This window comes from Protopterus annectens, chromosome 1.part0 (genome assembly GCF_019279795.1).
Source record: "Protopterus annectens isolate FY-2018-M chromosome 1.part0, PAN1.0, whole genome shotgun sequence".
Taxonomy (NCBI): Eukaryota; Metazoa; Chordata; order Ceratodontiformes; family Protopteridae; genus Protopterus; species Protopterus annectens.
The window spans coordinates 42,125,775-42,144,125 of NC_056725.1; the positions used below are offsets into that span (position 1 = coordinate 42,125,775).

The 18,351-nt window shown below is 36.1% G+C and overlaps 1 protein-coding gene across 4 annotated transcripts in view; it reads right to left on the minus strand.

Moving 5' to 3' along the window:
- The window catches only part of LOC122810216 (kinesin light chain 1-like), a 2,247,025-nt gene that overhangs the window by 576,851 nt on the left and 1,651,823 nt on the right, over window positions 1-18,351 (minus strand). For all 4 annotated transcript variants that reach the window (XM_044081914.1, XM_044081987.1, XM_044081756.1 and 1 more), the window contains one exon: window positions 11,065-11,164. In XM_044081914.1, the coding sequence (XP_043937849.1) occupies window positions 11,065-11,164 (100 nt within the window). The remainder of the gene's footprint in view (window positions 1-11,064; window positions 11,165-18,351) is intronic.

Here is an 18,351-nt window from a genome sequence, read left to right on the forward strand (position 1 = left end):
TTATTTAAATAAATGCCTAATATTGGGAAGTTTACAGACAACTATTACCCCACAGCCTTAAAATTATAAAATTATAAATGGTAGCTTTTTATAACTTTTTTATAGCTATTGTAGTACTTGGATTTATGACATTTTGCCGCCTCTCCACATATTATATACTTGCATACTCATACATTATTATACAACATTAATTTAAATTTTTATACTTGTATTTATATTCATTTTTACAATAGCATGACATATTATAGTACACCATATTATTATTGTTATTTTTTACTGTGTTAATTGTATACTCAGTTCTTTATAATATTATTACAATATTATTATACATATATTTATATAGTACATTTTATACAAAGCATACACACACATATATTCACTTACATGTAATCAATTTGTATATTTATATATTTATATATCTATATTTATATCTATATTTATATATTTTTACTTAGAACATATATTATTATATATGTAGGAAATTTTAGATATATATTCTTATACTTATATATATATTTTATATACATAATCATTTTATATCATGTTTATATGTACATTAAGTTTTTAGTTATTGTTCTTGAGCCTCTGGTTATCTTGCAATATATATTACTTATATTTTACACTTCATATATACTATATATTCCATTTATTTATATGTGATAGGGCATCTATGCAAACTATTAATTTAGGAAAAAGAGTACAACAACATTTACAAGTATTTTTTAATCTAGCAGCATTAACGATGGTTCTTAATATGTGTTGTTTGGATATATTTAGAGCACTGTGTTATGAAAGTGAATGTCTCTTTAAAAAATGTGGTTCAACTGGTTATATTAATTAATTAATTGATTAGAAACATCATTGGAAGGTATATAAAAATGTAATTGATTAATGTAGAACAGATTCTGATGAAGTCTCCGTAAAGGAGACGAAAGCGCTTAATCTATTTGTTGAATTTGATTTATGTTCTTGTTTTAACATTAAACTTTTTTAAAAGATTTCTCCGCTTCGTTGGTGGTATATGCTGGTGAGATACGTATAAGGTGAAGCAGGAACTGAAGAGGTTTTACAAGGGGCAGCCTTAATAGTGCCGGAGCAGTGATCTTCTTGTAGGCTATTGCTAGTGGTATCAGGGGAACTGCAGCGATAGGATGGTGAAACCATTCCTGCCTTATACATTTATCTATAAAAGTCCCATGTGTTTTTATTGTAGGTGAATTACTGAGTTCTTGCCTAGTTTAGGCTGCATGCTAATGTGAGCAAAATGAACTTCATTGATTTCTCTTATGGGTGATGGTTTGTCTCAGATGAATGCAAGCTAAATATTCCCTTATCACTAGATATGCATATAGTGTTCGGAATATGATAAAAATATGATTATGTAAACAAAATAAAGAAGTGAAGTTTTCAGAGTTTTGAGGAAGCCAAAGGGATACAGACTACTTTGGTGTCAAAAGAAAGAGAGTTTAAACTGCAGAAAAATCAATTATATGAATTTATTAACTAAGCAGCTATCTTACTGAATGACAAAGAAATGTCATATGTAGTGAGAAATTTAAAGATGAGTCCCAGACTTCTCTTAGAAGATTATTTGGTAAATAAAAATAACTTACACTCTGACAAGTCAGTGTAGCAGATAATTTTATTTTTATAAAAGAAAACTGCATTTTAATTTTATACAACTTCAGAAGTTATTGTTAATGTAAACAAAACAATATTATTATAGTTCTATCATGCTGTGTTATTTAATATTATTGTAGAAGTGGTTAATTTACTTTTATAAAAGAAAATTGTATTTTAGTTTGCACAAGTTCAAAGTTTGATATGAGTTCAAATGTTAATATAAGTAAACACTGTCATATTTTGTGTTTAATTTCTTTGCTCTTCAATTTGTGTTTGAACGTTGGTATCCCACAACTCCACTTGAGTGGGTGGGGTTACATAATTATGTATGCAAATTTCACGTTAATCAGCATAAAGATTTTTGTCCAGATTTTTGATGTTTCAACTGCAGTGATGGTGCTGTGGTAGCGTTGTCGCCTCACTGTAAGATGTTGTCCTGTTCGATTCTCAGCTAAAGCGTCTTCTGTGTGGAGATATGCATGAATGGGCGTACCTTCATTGAAGGTTGTGCATCAGGGCTGGCAACTCAGCATGTAAAAAATCTACTGCCAATCTTTGGCGGACCGGAGTTCCGCTGTGGCGACTCCTAACCGGGAAAAGCCGAAAGGCACAACCAGGTTGAGAGACATGTGTACAGTTGATATGTATGTATAGGGGTACAGGTTTTGGTGTAACAAATACCAATCTAATTCTTGACTGTCATTTCATAGCTAAGCACAGACTGTTTCAGAACCTGACTTCCTAAGAATCACAATGAAAAAAATATATTTGAAATTAAGACCTAGTTGCTTTCGCCAGTAAAGGACAAGGCTATGAAAGCTAATTTTGGACATTTTTCAGTAAACACACACACACACACACACACACACACACACACACACACACACACACACAAACACACATATGCAAGTACACCAAGCAGGTTTACCCCTTTCCCAGTTGAAAATTTTACATAGACTCTTCCAGACCAGCTTCATACAATGCAGTTTTTCCTATTTCATAAAGGTGCTCTTCTTGTTAGGAATGGTTCTTATCGAATCCTCACCAGCAGAATCGCACCTTTTTGTTCACTGCAGCCAGCGAGCATTTCTCCCTGAGCCACCACTGAAAACTGGCTTCATTCCAAGTTGGACTTTCCTGGTTAACAAATGTTAAATAAAAATAATAAATATTTTTGAGTTTCCATTCTACCTTTTAAGTTTCATTTCCCCATAGATTCCATCTGGGATTTCCGACTCAGTGAGGTGTTGCAGTACATCAATCAATTCACTTTGTCTAAGCAATTACAACCATTTGTTCTCCATCCACAATAAACAAGACCTGTAACAGTTTGCTAGAAATTGGTTGGCAAAATATACTCTTCTGATTACTCGGAGATTCAGAGTGTTGTTGTGTTAATACACTGACTGAATCAGCATGCATTTTCTGAGCACTAATACCTATGAAACTCTTATGTCTGGGATTAGGATCTGTAAATAAAAAATAGAATTAGGAAGAACGGGGGAAAAAAAACAATATGAGCAAAATCAGGGGCATTCTATAATATCATAGGCAGTTAGTTGCAGGTATGCCTGTGCAGTGTGATACATATCCGTAAGAAATTTTGCATCACTACAGTTAATTCATAGGTAGGTACACATCGACTGACAAAAAAAAAATAAGTTGATGTAGTAAACAATTAACATAGTCACAAACTGCTAAACAAACACACAAAGATATGCCCAAATTCCTAAACCGCTAAAATCCATGACATTTTCTTCGCTATTAAAAACGGATATGTTTTATTTCAACATTAAAAGCAAATACAAATAAGTGCTTTGGTCTACCCAGTTACCTAGACTTCATTAGATTAATACAGTATAGCAACATTCCACAATTTACAATTTATTTCAATAACATAGCCATTCTCCACCCACAAATTTAAAGGAACAACATCCTGAATTGATGATTTCTAACTTCCATTATTTAAAACTAGATCCGCATATGACAATCATTTAAATTTTCATAAACTTCATAAAAAATCTATACAAATAGACAAAGAATATATAATATACCAAAAATATATACAGGATAAAATGATTCATCTTGCATATGCTTTTAGTTGTAACAGATAAGTTATAGACGAGATTTAATTTAGTCCATGCTGAAATAAAACGTATCCATTTTTAATAAAAAAGGTGGTGGTTTTAGTGGTTTTGAAATTTGGCCGTAACTCTCTGTGTGTTTGTTTAGAAGTTGATGGAGTAAACACCCCAAGAGCTGACACTGTGAAATGCTGAGCCCATCTTAGACACATTGGCTATGTGCAGTGGCATGATGTCAACATTATGAAAAAGATTGTAAATAAAGAAAAAATGTGATTTGAAGGGGCCACTCAGGAATTTGTTGCACCCCATTATTTTAGCTTTAAAACCATGAAATTCTGAGAAATTCAGTATGGTTGAGAGGTCTGGTTGACAAAGGAAGCAGGAATCAGTCAGGTACAGAGTTTTTTCTCCCTCTTTGCAAGAGACATATATGCAGAGAAACTTGTGGAATCATTCATTCATTCATTCCTCAACATTTCATTCTTCAGTATGTCTTCAGTAATTCAGTCTATTCTGAGCTGCTGAGCTAACAACACAGAGCTTAGAAATGCACAGGTGCAGATGACCTCTGAGAAAGACTCTGTCTTGGTAACATGACAGTGGACTGTCCTACAGCCTACACTTTGATAATGTAGCTGAAACAAGGATCTTTCATCTGGCTGATTTCAGGGCACTGGTCCTCCACAGAGGAAAGGAGGTCTGTTTTCAGTGGAAATGAGCAGTTTGGTGTTCAGCCAAGTTCTGCTCAGTATTTGAATGGACCTGCACTCAAGGAGGATGAACCAGCTTTGATTTGGCAAGGATGCATATATGTTTTCTGGATTTAACAGTTACTGGAAACAAAACTCTGAATTGCTTCTCCAGTAATCATCATGAACCATAGACCCTTAAAAGACTATTACAACTCAGAAAGATCTCAGGAGCCAACACAGAGAGTCATATGGCAACAAGGTTAGTTATTTCAGATTAGGATGAGAGTACCATGCAGGAAAGCTCAGGAGGAGACAAAAGTCAATGCTACTATATGAAAACCTCACTTGAATTTTACAATCCCTACATGAGTCTGTGATGCAGAACTGCCAAAGAGCGAATTTGCTCCTTATGTAAATGTACCTTCCTAAGTAAGCACTAGGTACCACAATATGGATACACCATTCTGCAAATTCTTATGGTACTCTTTTTACACTTATTGATCATGCATGGTGTTCCAGGAACAGATGGTGTGTACTCATTAATCAGTGTATAGAATTAGATGTGGACCACTAAAACATATCTTAAACTTCTCAGTTTGCTGAAGCTCAGAGTCTATTAACTGCCTTAATTTTACTTATTCCTAAAATATCCTCTCCCAAGTCTACATCTGATTTTCACAGTCTCTCACTGCTCCCAGCATATGTAAAACTACTCAGAATCTTTAAGCCCTATATACTTGACCCTTTGATTTCATCAGAATTTTTTTATATTTGCATCTGTAATACTCATTTTGGTGGTATAAGTCTGTATGAAGGCACAACTCTGCTTTAGGCTTCTTTATATAACAGTGTGCTTACATTTCTGCATTTATCATATTTATATTACTGCATGCATTATCTGTATTTATTTATTTTTTTATTTTATTTTACATTTGTTGACTGGGATAGTCCGACTGGATACATGTCCAATTTCAGTGGAGGCCCATGGATAAAAACTCCAAACTTACAAACAGATAAAAACAAGCAAGTTACAGTATATGCAGAAACATAGTGTATTAACATACAAGTTACAGTCTCACATTTCAAGCCTATGAAGAATACAGTTTATATTCAGAAATATATCCATATATGTTACAGTTTCTCTTTTCAAACTTTTTAGTGTAAGAGGTAAATCGCTGTGAATAAAAATTGCAGGGATATGGAACTAGATGAGGCTTTAGTCAAGGTAAGAGCAAGGGCATAACCAGTGAGTTTTAAAATAATGTTTAGATTTTTTTTTTTAACTGATTAAGGGAGGGGTTCAGAATAAGGTTAGATGGGAGCGAATTCCAGGTTATGCCTACTGAATTTGCAAACAAAGATTCACCATATAGGTTGTTAGCTTTAACAAACTGAACCAAAAGTTTTGTAGTGAAACAAAGCGGCCTAGCGTTTTTGTAGGGATGGATAATGTTTTTAAGGGAGGGCATTTTTTCTGGATGGTTAATAACCCTGAATGCTACATTAAGTTGATTATAGTGAATTACCCTGGAGAGTTCTAGCCATCCTAAGAGGTTTAGGTTTTGACAATGGTGTGTCCTCTAGGGAGTTCCTGTGGCAAACCTGGCAATTTGATTGTAGCAGCTAGAGAGTTTGCTGAGATAAGTTTTGTTCAAGTTCATGAGTATTGGCGAGACATAGAGTAGAGTTGAAAGCAGATGGGTAAGGGCAATGGCAGTCCTAGCTAGGGGGGTGAGAAAAGGTTTGTTTTTTTTATAGGGAGCCAAGTTTTTTATTAACTGTTTTAATAGTTTGGTTTACGTGCATATCATATTTAAGGTTGCTATCTATTATAACACCCAGGGGTTTGGTATACATATCTGGTGAGATTATGGTCCCATTGTTAGATATTATAGTAAACGAAGGTTGAGAGGTTTGCGAGTAGGGGAGAAGAGCAATAGCTTTGTTCTATTAGGGTTTAATATCAGCTGTTGATTAGAGATCCAGTTTTCTACTGTATTAAAGGTTTTCTTAGTTAAACTAAGGATATCTGTAGGGGTAGAAGCTGAGTAAATCAGGGTGGAGTCATCAGCATATTGTATACAGGTTGAATCTGGGATTACAGTGTGGAGGTCATTAATAAAGAGGGAGAAAAGAAGGGGACCTAATATGGAGCCTTGAGGGACACCAAGGGTAATGGGGAGAAGGGTGGAGAGTTTGTCCTGCCAAAGGACAGCCTGCTGTCTTCCATTAAGATAAGATGAAACCATTGTATGGCATGGTTGTTTAGGGATATTTTCTTTAGGGTAAGTAAGAGTAGCTGGTGGTTAACCATGTCAAAGGCCTTGGAAAGACTGAGAAACAGGGCAGAAGATAGTTTGTTGTTGTTATGGTTGGAATAGTAGAAAAGGAGAGGAGGGCTGTGGTGGTACTGTGCTGTGGTCTAAATCCATGCTGGGAGCTGGCCAGAAGATTATGTTGAATAAGAGTTGTTTATGGATACACTTTTCCATAATTTTAGCCAGAGGGGAAAGGATAGCTATTGGTCTATAGTCTGACAGCTCAGTAGAGCTGCCTCCTTTGTGGAGTGGTTTGACGTGATATTTTCCAGATAGAGTAGATAGAGGCTTCAATTATGGTTCTGTTTATCAAAATAGAGACAGGGAATGCTATAACATCAGCAGCTTTTTGCAGGTAGTCTGCAGGGAGGTCAGCTGAAAGGGTGGTTGGTTTGAGTTTTTTAATTAGGGCTCTAATGATTGAAGTTAGAACTTTTTGGAAGCTGAAGGAGAGAGTGTCACTGGGTTTAGGGGTTTCAGCGTTAGGATAAGTGGGTTTAAGTTTGCTAGCAAGGGCCTGGATGGTTTCTGTAAAGAAACTGTTGAAGGTGTTGGTAATGGACTCTGGCGCTATTTGGGTTGGGGCTGAGGGGGTTGGAGTTGTGGATTGCCCTAGGTGGAGGAGTTTAATACCTGCCCAGAACTTCTGTGGCTTGTTGTGGTGTTTCTGCTGTAGATGACAGAATTTTTTTTTGTCTAGTAATATGGATTTTTTTACATCATTCCTATATTGGCGAAATTTGAGTTGATCTTGTGGGGCTTTACAGGAGCGCCAGGTGTTCCAGGCATTATTTCTTTGGATGATCTTTAGTTTGGTTTCTTTAGTGAACCAGGGGCAATTTTTGTTTTAATTCTAATTCTAATAGAGTGTGCAGGTACATGGTTGTCAAGGATGGCCAGGAATGTATTAAAGTGTGGTACTGCCTCATCTAGTGGTAGTTGTTTTAGAACTGACCAATTGCATAATTTAAGTTCTTCTAAGAATTTAAGGTTGAAGTTTTTGTTTTTTTCTTATTGTTTTATAGGTGGGTAGATGTGGACATTCAACTTTATGCCTAATATTATATGTTAAGAAATTATCACTTAGATCTTCAGGGAGGGTACCTGATTTGTACATGTGGTGGGGGCTATTAATCACTATCCAGTCTAGGATACTTTCTTTATTGTTGGGCTTGCTGATCCTAGTAATGGAGGTTATAGTTTGTGTAAAACCATGTAGGTTTAAGTGGGTGGTTGGGATCTCTGCAGTGCAGGTATTCCAATCTATATTGAGGTCCCCTAGAACAATGGTCTCTTGGGGGCAGGCACTGGATAGCCAGTAGAGGATGTCCTTTAGAGTCCCTGAGTTATTACCTGGGGGAATATAGACACATACTATGTTTATACATTTGTTTTTATTTATTTGTATTTTGGAAATCATAATTTCTACTTTGTTAAATATAGGTGGTTGAAGGTTGTCTAGAGTAACATTTAGTGTGGTTTTATAGAGAACAGCAACCCCTCCCCCTTTCCTGGTAGTACGATCTACCCTGAGTATATTATACCCTGGAAGTAGAATTTCATTATCTGGCGTAGTTGGTTTTAACCATGTTTCGGTCAAAGTATGTCGGGGGAGTAGGTTGTCAGGAGGGGATGGAGCTTGTGGATGTTATTGTTGATGCTTCGAATGTTTAAGTGGCAGGTCAGTAGTGAGTTGGGGGGTCTATTTAGGCTTTGTCTTATGTTTGGGCTGTTACAATTAGAGTTAGTGTTGTCTGGGGATGGTGGCCCAGGGTTGGGGTGGATATCCCTATCAATAGTAAGGATGTGGGGCAAACTAGCTATGAGCTTTAGAAATTTATTTATCAGTTTTTGGTACTATTTAGTTTTGGTGATAACATATCTGGATATAACAGGGTGGGTGTTAGCAGGAGTAAAGGAATTGGCATCAATGGACATGAATGAGTGGGCAGAAAGTTTTGAGAGGATTGGGGAAGTAGTAAGGTGTTTGGGGTGGTTGAATCCTATGTGGGATTGGTTTTCATAGATGGTTAGAGAATAAAGAGTGATTAGTAAAGGTAGGGTGTAGGGTAGAGGTAGTATTTTAAAAGACTTAGTAAGTATTAGAGACATAATGGGGGGAGTATAGTCCTGGTAGGTAGGTAACATAGGTGTACTAGTAGGTGGGGAGATAGTGGAAGGGGTGGGTTATAAATGAATTCCTGTTAATGGTTGGTGAAGGAGGGGGAGGGTATGTGGCTGAGGGGTTATAAATTCAGAGCTACTGGGGGCGGTTGAGAATAGGGGGCAGGGAAGGGTGTAAAGCGAGCCCAGAGGATGAGGGGAGCAAGGCTAAACCACACCAGAGGAATCCTCAGAGCCTGTGATTAAAGTAAGAAGCTTTTTCCTTGCTTTTTTACTTGCTTTAAGTTCTAATCTATGTTCTGTGTTTAAACACAGACAGCGCCTTTAACAGTACAATTTGGTGGAACTTTTTAGCATTAGGAGCCTTATGTAAGAGCTGAGAAGTTTGGTGCTGTTGACCCGGTACAGCTGAATTAAACAGTTTAAGCAGGAAAACTTTAGGAAAAATAGTAACCTTAGTTAAGTTTGTTATTGAGGGTAGACCAGTGTGGCTATCCATTTTTTTTTAAATACCCAGCTGGATGCAGTCCTTCTAACTGTGTGAGCCTTTCAGGGTGGGAGCCAGGAGAAGAGAATACCTAATGATAGATTTTTAGTGTTAGCGCATCACCAGAAACAGAACTATAGCAAAAAATGATTGAACAGTGTTTCATGCCATATATAACACAGTGACTGAGAGAAAAAGCATAACCCTTACTGCCCTAAGAAACAGTTTCAAGTATGTGGTAGCTAAATAGAACAAGTAAGCAAGATATAGCATGTATAAGAAGAAGAAATACTAACCAGGTTCACACTATTCCGCATGCGACATCTTGTATCTTTAGCATGAAAATAAAGTTCAGTGGTAATAGTGTTTGGGAAGCAGGCTGTTTGTACACAGTCTAGAATTTAAGAATTAGACTAAATGCTGGAACAAAGTTATACTGATCAATAAAAGTATAGTATTTACATTGTATGTATAACATTTTGTTTTATTCTTTCTATTCTGTTATTAGCTTACTAACAAATGTTCATTAGAATTACTTTACATATGTTTCTTTTTGTATGGTAAGCTTTTCCTTCTTTCTCTTCTTTTTATGCTTTACACATGGTTACTGACTCAAATTCAAGATAAAATAAAGAAAAAGTGTACAGGGGCTTCTCCTTCTGAAAAAAATGTTTTCTCTAACTGACTGCACAGATTAATTAAAGGAAAATGAACCATGACAGCCATTTTGACACTCACTAATTTGATCCTGACTGCCCTAGACCAGGGCTTTGTAAAAGTCTCTGTATTTGTAGATTGGGGTCAAGGCCTTCAGATATGAAAATCGTTCTTGTACACTTTTCATTCAGTTTTGGTCAAACTGCTGTAGAATGGTTTGCTAACTCTTTTACAATAGATAATTTTATGACATATTTGGATCCATTATAATTCCTCCTGATAATTGATAGCTTTATCAAGACACCCTAAGGAGTGCAAGCTACATTTCCATGAGAGAGATAAGGCAACATTCAAAACATTTTCTTCCTGTGGCTCATAAATGGATTAATCATGTATCACTTCACTATCCCATTCAACAAAAAATAAATAAGTAATTATGTTAGTTGTATATGGTGTAATTTGTTTCTGTAGTTTTGTCCTTCATTCTTGAAGTGGTCTTTGTTATGTTTGCCAATGGATGTTCAGAGTTTGCATGTTCTAGTCTGGACCACTCCGTAAAAACAGTAGAAGTTGTTGATGAGTAAAATCGCACTTAACAACTTAAAATGTCAATTAATTAAATTACCACAAACGGCAGGAACTTCCAAATGCACCAAAACGAAAGAAAAAGAAAGTCCCAGGAGAATTCGAATACTGCACACTTTATTCACTTAAAACACAAGTAAAATAAACGCTATTGAAACCATGCGTTTTCGTCTTCACCGAGACTTCATCAGATTGTACATGTGACTTGGTCAATAAGCAACTTTTTATACAATTAGTTTAATTAATGAAACTAATAATTAATTAAATTAGTAACTATCATAGGATTCATTACGGGGTTCAAAGTTTTGCTATATATATATATGTATATATATATATATATATATATGTGTGTGTGTGTGTGTGTGTGTGTGTGTGTATGTATGTATGTATGTATAAAGATTAATAAATAAAAAAACAAAAGTAGTTACAGTGACCAGTTTGGTGATATCTGGTGGCCACCAATAAAGGATTGTATACAGAGGGCAACTTACCATCCACGGAGCAGAATTCCCTTTCATGGGCTCTGGTTAATATTTCTTTATATAATGCCTCTGCCTGTTGATACTTTCCCTGTTTGAGATAGCAGGATGCCTGAAAAGTACAAAAGTCAGAAGGTTATAGCAGTTCAATCTGACCATGGTTAGAATGATTGATAATTTTTTTGCAATGACCAAATTATCCTACAAACAAAATGTTTATTTTTATGGGGGACAGTTAAGAATTTAATTTTATGATAAATTTTACCTACGATTCCTATAAGCTATAGGTATTTTGCAACCTACATGATGCCATTTTTCAACTACTGCAAAACCTCACTAATAAAATTTCTCAATTAAAATTTTGGTAACCAGGAAAAGCACACTGATCAAGGTTCATTCTAAATGTGACAAACAAAATAATGTTATTCAACTATTTGCATAGCAAAATCAAGGAGTAATTGAAATTTGAAGCAAGCCTAGTTTCTAATGAATATGTATATGGAGGAGTGTCAATATTCACCGAGGATATTCACACCACCAGGCTAGTTGGCCAACACAATGTGTTTGAAATTCTCCAAGTGCAACTAACACTAGGTAAGACTGCAATCCAAATTGTAGCTTGCTACAGATCCCCCACCATACCCCAAGATTCTCACTACACCTTTCTAAATATACTGGAAAATATTAAGATAGAACCAAACACCCTCATACTGGGTGATTTGAACTACCCTGCCATTAACTGGGAAAACTACTCATGTCCCAACACCTTTGCACAACGGTTCTTGGAATTCATAAATTCCAACACCCTGGATCAACTAATCCATAGTCCCACCAGGGGCTCCAATATCCTAGACCTGGTCATTACCAACATGGGAAATCAATGCTCCATACCTATGGTCACCCCCTCATTAGTCAGGTCTGACCATAAGCTAATCACCCTTAAAATCCACATCCCACCCCCACCCCCCAGTAAAGAAACCACCATAAAAAACTTCTCCAAAGCCAACTTCATGCTACTCAAGTCAGAAGTGACAAACTTCATGACACCCATGCAGACGGGAACTGAAAGTTCAACTGCTGAATCCTACACTAAGGCAATGTACTATTCACTCATGCATGAATCGTGCCATCCCAAATAGAACCAAAATGCTCTCATCCAAAAAAAGGCAGCCAATCTGGTGGTCCCCTGCCATAAACAAACTTTACAACAAAAGGAAGAAACTTTTGCAGAAAAGAGGAAAATCCCAGGATGCAAAAAACTCCCTTACTAGCCTCAGTAAGAAACTGAGATGCCTCATAAAATCCTCCAAAGCTAGTTACGAAAATAAAATTGCCAAAGATTCCAAAGACAACCACAAAGCATTCTATAACTATGTCAAGAATCTAAATGGCAATGCTCAGACCTGCTCTGAGCTAAAACAGAATGGCATTAAATATACTGATCTGAAGGATATTGCCAATATCCTGGCAGATCGATTCAGTGCCAACTTCACCCCCCTCTCACCCCCTAAATGGCCCATCTCAATACCGGAAGATTGCCAAATTCCAGTAATAACGGCCACACAGGTACAAAACGCACTCTCTAAAGCCAAGAATACAGCATCCATGGGACCAGATGACATCCCGGGCTGTGTACTACATGAACTACAATATGAATTGGCACCTCACCTAAGTGTCATGTTTAATCGAAGCCTCACCTCAGGTTTCGTGCTCACTGAGTGGCGCAGAGCTACAGTTATCCCAATCCACAAGGGGAGATCCACCTTGGATCCCGGAAACTACCATCCCATCAGTCTGACAAGCCTTATCTGCAAGACCATGGAGCGTATTATCATGGAACTTATAAACAAAGACATTGGCAACCTTCAAACACTGGACCCCACCCAGTTTGGGTTTGTGAAGGGCTGATTTTGTCTCCTGAACCTGATTGACTTCTTTGAATCAGTGAAACCAACCAGGTGCCAAGAACAAAACAAAACAAAAAAATACCACTGTGAAGGCAGCAAAAAAAGTACCAAGTACCAAAATAATAGCGTACTAAAATTTATTGTCCGCTTTCGTCAGAAGACTTCCTCAGAATAATAACATATCCAAACTAGAACATTAAATACCATGATTAACAAGCAATTAATTAACTCAATTAACCAATCTTCATTTAAAACACCTCCTCACTAATTTAAATAAAAAAGGAAGTTGTATCACAGTCTTTGTTAATATGAAGCTTACGATATTTTAAAAAACATTTGACATTTATAGCTTCATTTAAACCGGGAGATGTGTCAGATTTCAACTTAATCTGCCAAACAGTCTCCCTTTGCTGTAAATAATTTTTAAAATCACCTTCCCTCATGTCTGTCTTACAAATTTCCAACACTGAAAAAAAAAACTTTTTAAAAAAAGAACAAACGACAGAGTGTTTATACAAAGCATTGGTATCATCTCTATTTTTGATACTATAAAGATGTTCCCTAATGCGAGTTTTTAAACATCTAGTGGTCATCCCCACATAGAATGCTGGACAAGCAGTGCACATACCAATATAAATTACCCCTTGGGTACAACAATTGGCAAAACCTGGTACTTCTAATGTTCTATCTAATGTTTCAACAGTTATGTATGGATCTTCCGAAATGTACCTACACATATTGCACTGGTAACAACGATGCATACCCTTTTTGTTAGTTTCAATAATATTCTCATCATTGTTGTTATATTCCAAAGCCCTTTTTAGATTAGAATTATTTCTTAAAACAAAATGTGGTTTGTTCCCCAACACGTCAAAGATATCAGAATTGCCTTTAATAACTCTCCAATTTTTCTCCAGCAAGTGCTGGATATGATAACTATCTACACTCATTTCTAAAGAACATATTAAAGTAGCATTGATTCCTTCAACTTGTTGCCCCATGTTACTATTCAAATTCAGTTGAGATGTCACATCCAATAACGCTGGGTAATGTGTTGGACGTTTGTTATAAATATCAGTGCCTGTCTGCACTAATAATTGCTCTCCATACCCCCTCTCCAAAAACATGGAGGTAATAAATTCAAATTCCCGAACTAAATCAGAGTCCCTAGATGTCATATGACAAGCACTGATAAATTGCCCTCTAGGAATGTTTCTAATAATGATGAGAATATTATTGAAACTAACAAAAAAGCTTAAAATATAGAGATGATACCAATGCTTTGTACAAACACTCTGTCGTTTGTTCTTTTTTTAAAAAGTTTCTTTTTTCAGTGTTGGAAATTTGTAAGACAGACATGAGGGAAGGTGATTTTAAAATTTATTTACAGCAAAGGGAGACTGTTTGGCAGATTAAGTTGAAATCTGACACATCTCCCGGTTTAAATGAAGCTATAAATGTCAAATGTTTTTTAAAATATCGTAAGCTTCATATTAACAAAGACTGTGATACAACTTCCTTTTTTATTTAAATTAGTGAGGAGATGTTTTAAATGAAGATTGGTTAATTGAGTTAATTAATTGCTTGTTAATCATGGTATTTAATGTTCTAGTTTGGATGTGTTATTATTCTGAGGAAGTCTTCTGACGAAAGCGGACAATAAATTTTAGTACGCTATTATTTTGGTACTTGGTACTTTTTTTGCTGCCTTCACAGTGGTATTTTTTTGTTTTGTTTTGTTCTTGGCACCTGGTTGTTTTCGTTGTTCTTTAGTGCCGACACCATGGCGGAGGCAGCGGAGGATTCTTTGCTTAATTTAACTGTTCACCCGACGCCTACTTCTGAAGCAGTAAATGTGAACAGCTTATTGGTGGCTACCCTTGTTGATATCCAGAGTTCTTTAAAGTTTTTGGTAGCTAAAGCTAATGAGTGTGAAACTGTGGCGAATGCCTCCAGTCCAGTTGGATCATTCCACGAAATGGATACTGTCATTGACTTGGCAAACATTCCAGGATCTGAGAAGGAGTATGGTGCAAATAAACATCGTTTGCAAACTTGCACCAATGTTGCCGGTCATAGGACCGTTGAACATTTTTTGGATCGAGTGGAAAATCCGTTTGGTAATTCTGGCAGACATCACAAGGGGCCGAACAATGATGAGCTCAATGATAAGCATGAACAGTTGTTGAGATTACTGAAAAGGTACCGGTCACTTGACCTTGAAAACTGTTATTTTTCACGCTGCATTGAACTAAACATTGTACCTAAGGGGCTTAGATTTTTTAAATGCCCCAATGGTGTCAGTGTGGGTCAGCCAATGTTTGATACTTTAGTAACTTTTTTTAATGAAGCGGGATTGCGTTTTTTAAAGTTACTAATTGATAATAATTTTACTAAGATGAATCTCCTTAAAGATGAGATTATCACCATTGAGTCCTATTTAAAAGGAAAGTTTGCCGGTGAGAGTTTAGTGGACTTTTTTCAACATTTGTCCGATGAAGTTGAACAACATTCTGTTGATGTGATCAACAGGAAGCAGCTTAAACTAGTGCAGGACATTTCTTCATATCAAAATAGAACTGCATATGATAATTTTGCTGCAAACAATAGAGTTAACAACCTTAGAGGGCAAAATGTCAACAATAGCCGTAAACGGGCTTACAGCACTGTTGCTTCCACAGTTCAGTCTGGTGGCAGTCGTGTTTTTAACACAAAAGGTACTGATCAAGGTAACCAAGTGCATTTACCGGTTACCGTGATTGCTACGCACTGTGATATCCCATCTTCCGTTAGTGACAAAACTGATACCGGTTTGGGAGGTAACCACCTGGAAGCAACCGACAGCGGTATATCTCCTAAAGCTGATAATGACAATATTGTCAAAACGAAAGTAGGTTCTGTTTCCACCACTTCTTCTTTTTTCAACAAAAATAATTATTCCAACAAAAAGACTGTGCTTACGAGAAGTCGGACCTTTCTGGGATCCAACTCATCGGGGACAAGACATAAACAGACATTTGGACAATTTTAGTATTATCAATTTGACCAATAATTTTTTCTCTGAAGATGAGTTAAAAATCTTGAAATATGGACTAAATTTTGTACCTAGTTCCAGGGCAAATTTTAGTAAAACTGTTATCGATATTAAGAAGTATACGAGAAAGCTGAATTTGTTTTACTTAATGCATAATGTGCCTGAGATCAAAAAGGTTTTAGTTAAGCCTTCTTGTTATACACCCAAATTACAACACACTATTAAGGTGTTTGAAGAATTGTGCATTCAAGATGTAAATCACATGTTGCAGACCAGGTTTAAAACTTTCAATAACCTAACTATTAAAGAAAGGAAAGCATTTGATAATTTACGAGCCATGAATAAAAAAATAAGGTTTATGAAAAGTGATAAAGGGGGAAATATAGTCATTATGGAGCAGGAAACATATAAAATAAGAATGTTGGATATTTTGAGTAATTCTGAAGAATACGAAGAGATTACACTTTATGATATCCATCGCAGTCAATGTTTGATTCACTCCCACCTATATGAAGCTCTTATGTCAGGAGACATTAGTTTTGAGGTGTACGACTTTTGTGTTGTGCAAGAACCAAGAATTGGGGTTATTTTCGGTATACCGAAAACTCACAAATGTTTAGAAACCCCCCCCTTTAGACCCATTGTTTCCTCCCCACATTCCATCACTGAAGGGGTTTCCTTGGTCATTGATGATGTTTTGGGACCTACGTTAGTAAATGAAGCTTCGTATGTAAGGGATTCATGGCATTTTTTAAACAAACTTAACATATATGCTCAGACGGGAATTTTTGATCCCCAGAAACATATAATGTTCACCATGGATGTAATTTCCCTATATACATGTATACCACATGAAGAAGGAGTTGAAGCAGTGCGAAGTTTTTTATCAAGGAAGAAAACATAGCTAAGCAGCAATGCTATTTCTACTATTTGTAGGTTTCTAGAAATCATTTTATATAATAATTTCTTTTTGTTTGAAAAAACATATTACAGGCAAAAAAGAGGGGTGGTGATGGGGTCTCCAGCTGCACCTGCTTACGCCAACCTAGTTATGGCTTGGCGGGAGTTTGAATTTATTCCACTTTTGACAAATAAATATCATGTTTCTTTTTACTGTCGGTTTGTTGACGATTTGATTTTTATCATTGAAGGCAATTTGGACACTGTGGAAGCCTTCATTACAGAGGTTAATTCACTATCTAGTTACTTGAAGTTTGTGAAAGGTAATGTTGGGTTAAATGTAAATTTTTTGGATATTTTATTATGGTGGGACATTAGTGATGGTAGGTTTCAGAGTTGTATTCACCGAAAGAAGACATTTACTAACGGATACTTACATTTTCACAGCAGTCATCCGAGACACATTATTAGAAACATTCCTAGAGAGCAATTTATCAGAGCTTGTCGTATGACATCTAGGGACTCTGATTTAGTTCGGGAATTTGAATTTATTACCTCCATGTTTTTGGAGAGGGGGTATGGAGAGCAATTATTAGTGCAGACAGGCACTGATATTTATAACAAACGTCCAACACATTACCCAGCGTTATTGGATGTGACATCTCAACTGAATTTGAATAGTAACGTGGGGCAACAAGTTGAAGGAATCAATGCTACTTTAATATGTTCTTTAGAAATGAGTGTAGATAGTTATCATATCCAGCATTTGCTGGAGAAAAATTGGAGAGTTATTAAAGGCAATTCTGATATCTTTGACGTGTTGGGGAACAAACCACATTTTGTTTTAAGAAATAATTCAAATCTAAAAAGGGCTTTGGAATATAACAACAATGATGAGAATATTATTGAAACTAACAAAAAGGGTATGCATCGTTGTTACAAGTGCAATATGTGTAGGTACATTTCGGAAGGTCCGTACATAACTGTTGAAACATTAGATAGAACATTAGAAGTACCAGGTTTTGCCAATTGTTGTACCCAAGGGGTAATTTATATTGGTATGTGTACTGCTTGTCCAGCGTTCTATGTGGGGATGACCACTAGATGTTTAAAAACTCGCATTAGGGAACATCTTTATAGTATCAAAAATAGAGATGATACCAATGCTTTGTACAAACACTCTGTCGTTTGTTCTTTTTTTAAAAAGTTTCTTTTTTCAGTGTTGGAAATTTGTAAGACAGACATGAGGGAAGGTGATTTTAAAAATTATTTACAGCAAAGGGAGACTGCTTGGCAGATTAAGTTGAAATCTGACACATCTCCCGGTTTAAATGAAGCTATAAATGTCAAATGTTTTTTAAAATATCGTAAGCTTCATATTAACAAAGACTGTGATACAACTTCCTTTTTTATTTAAATTAGTGAGGAGGTGTTTTAAATGAAGATTGGTTAATTGAG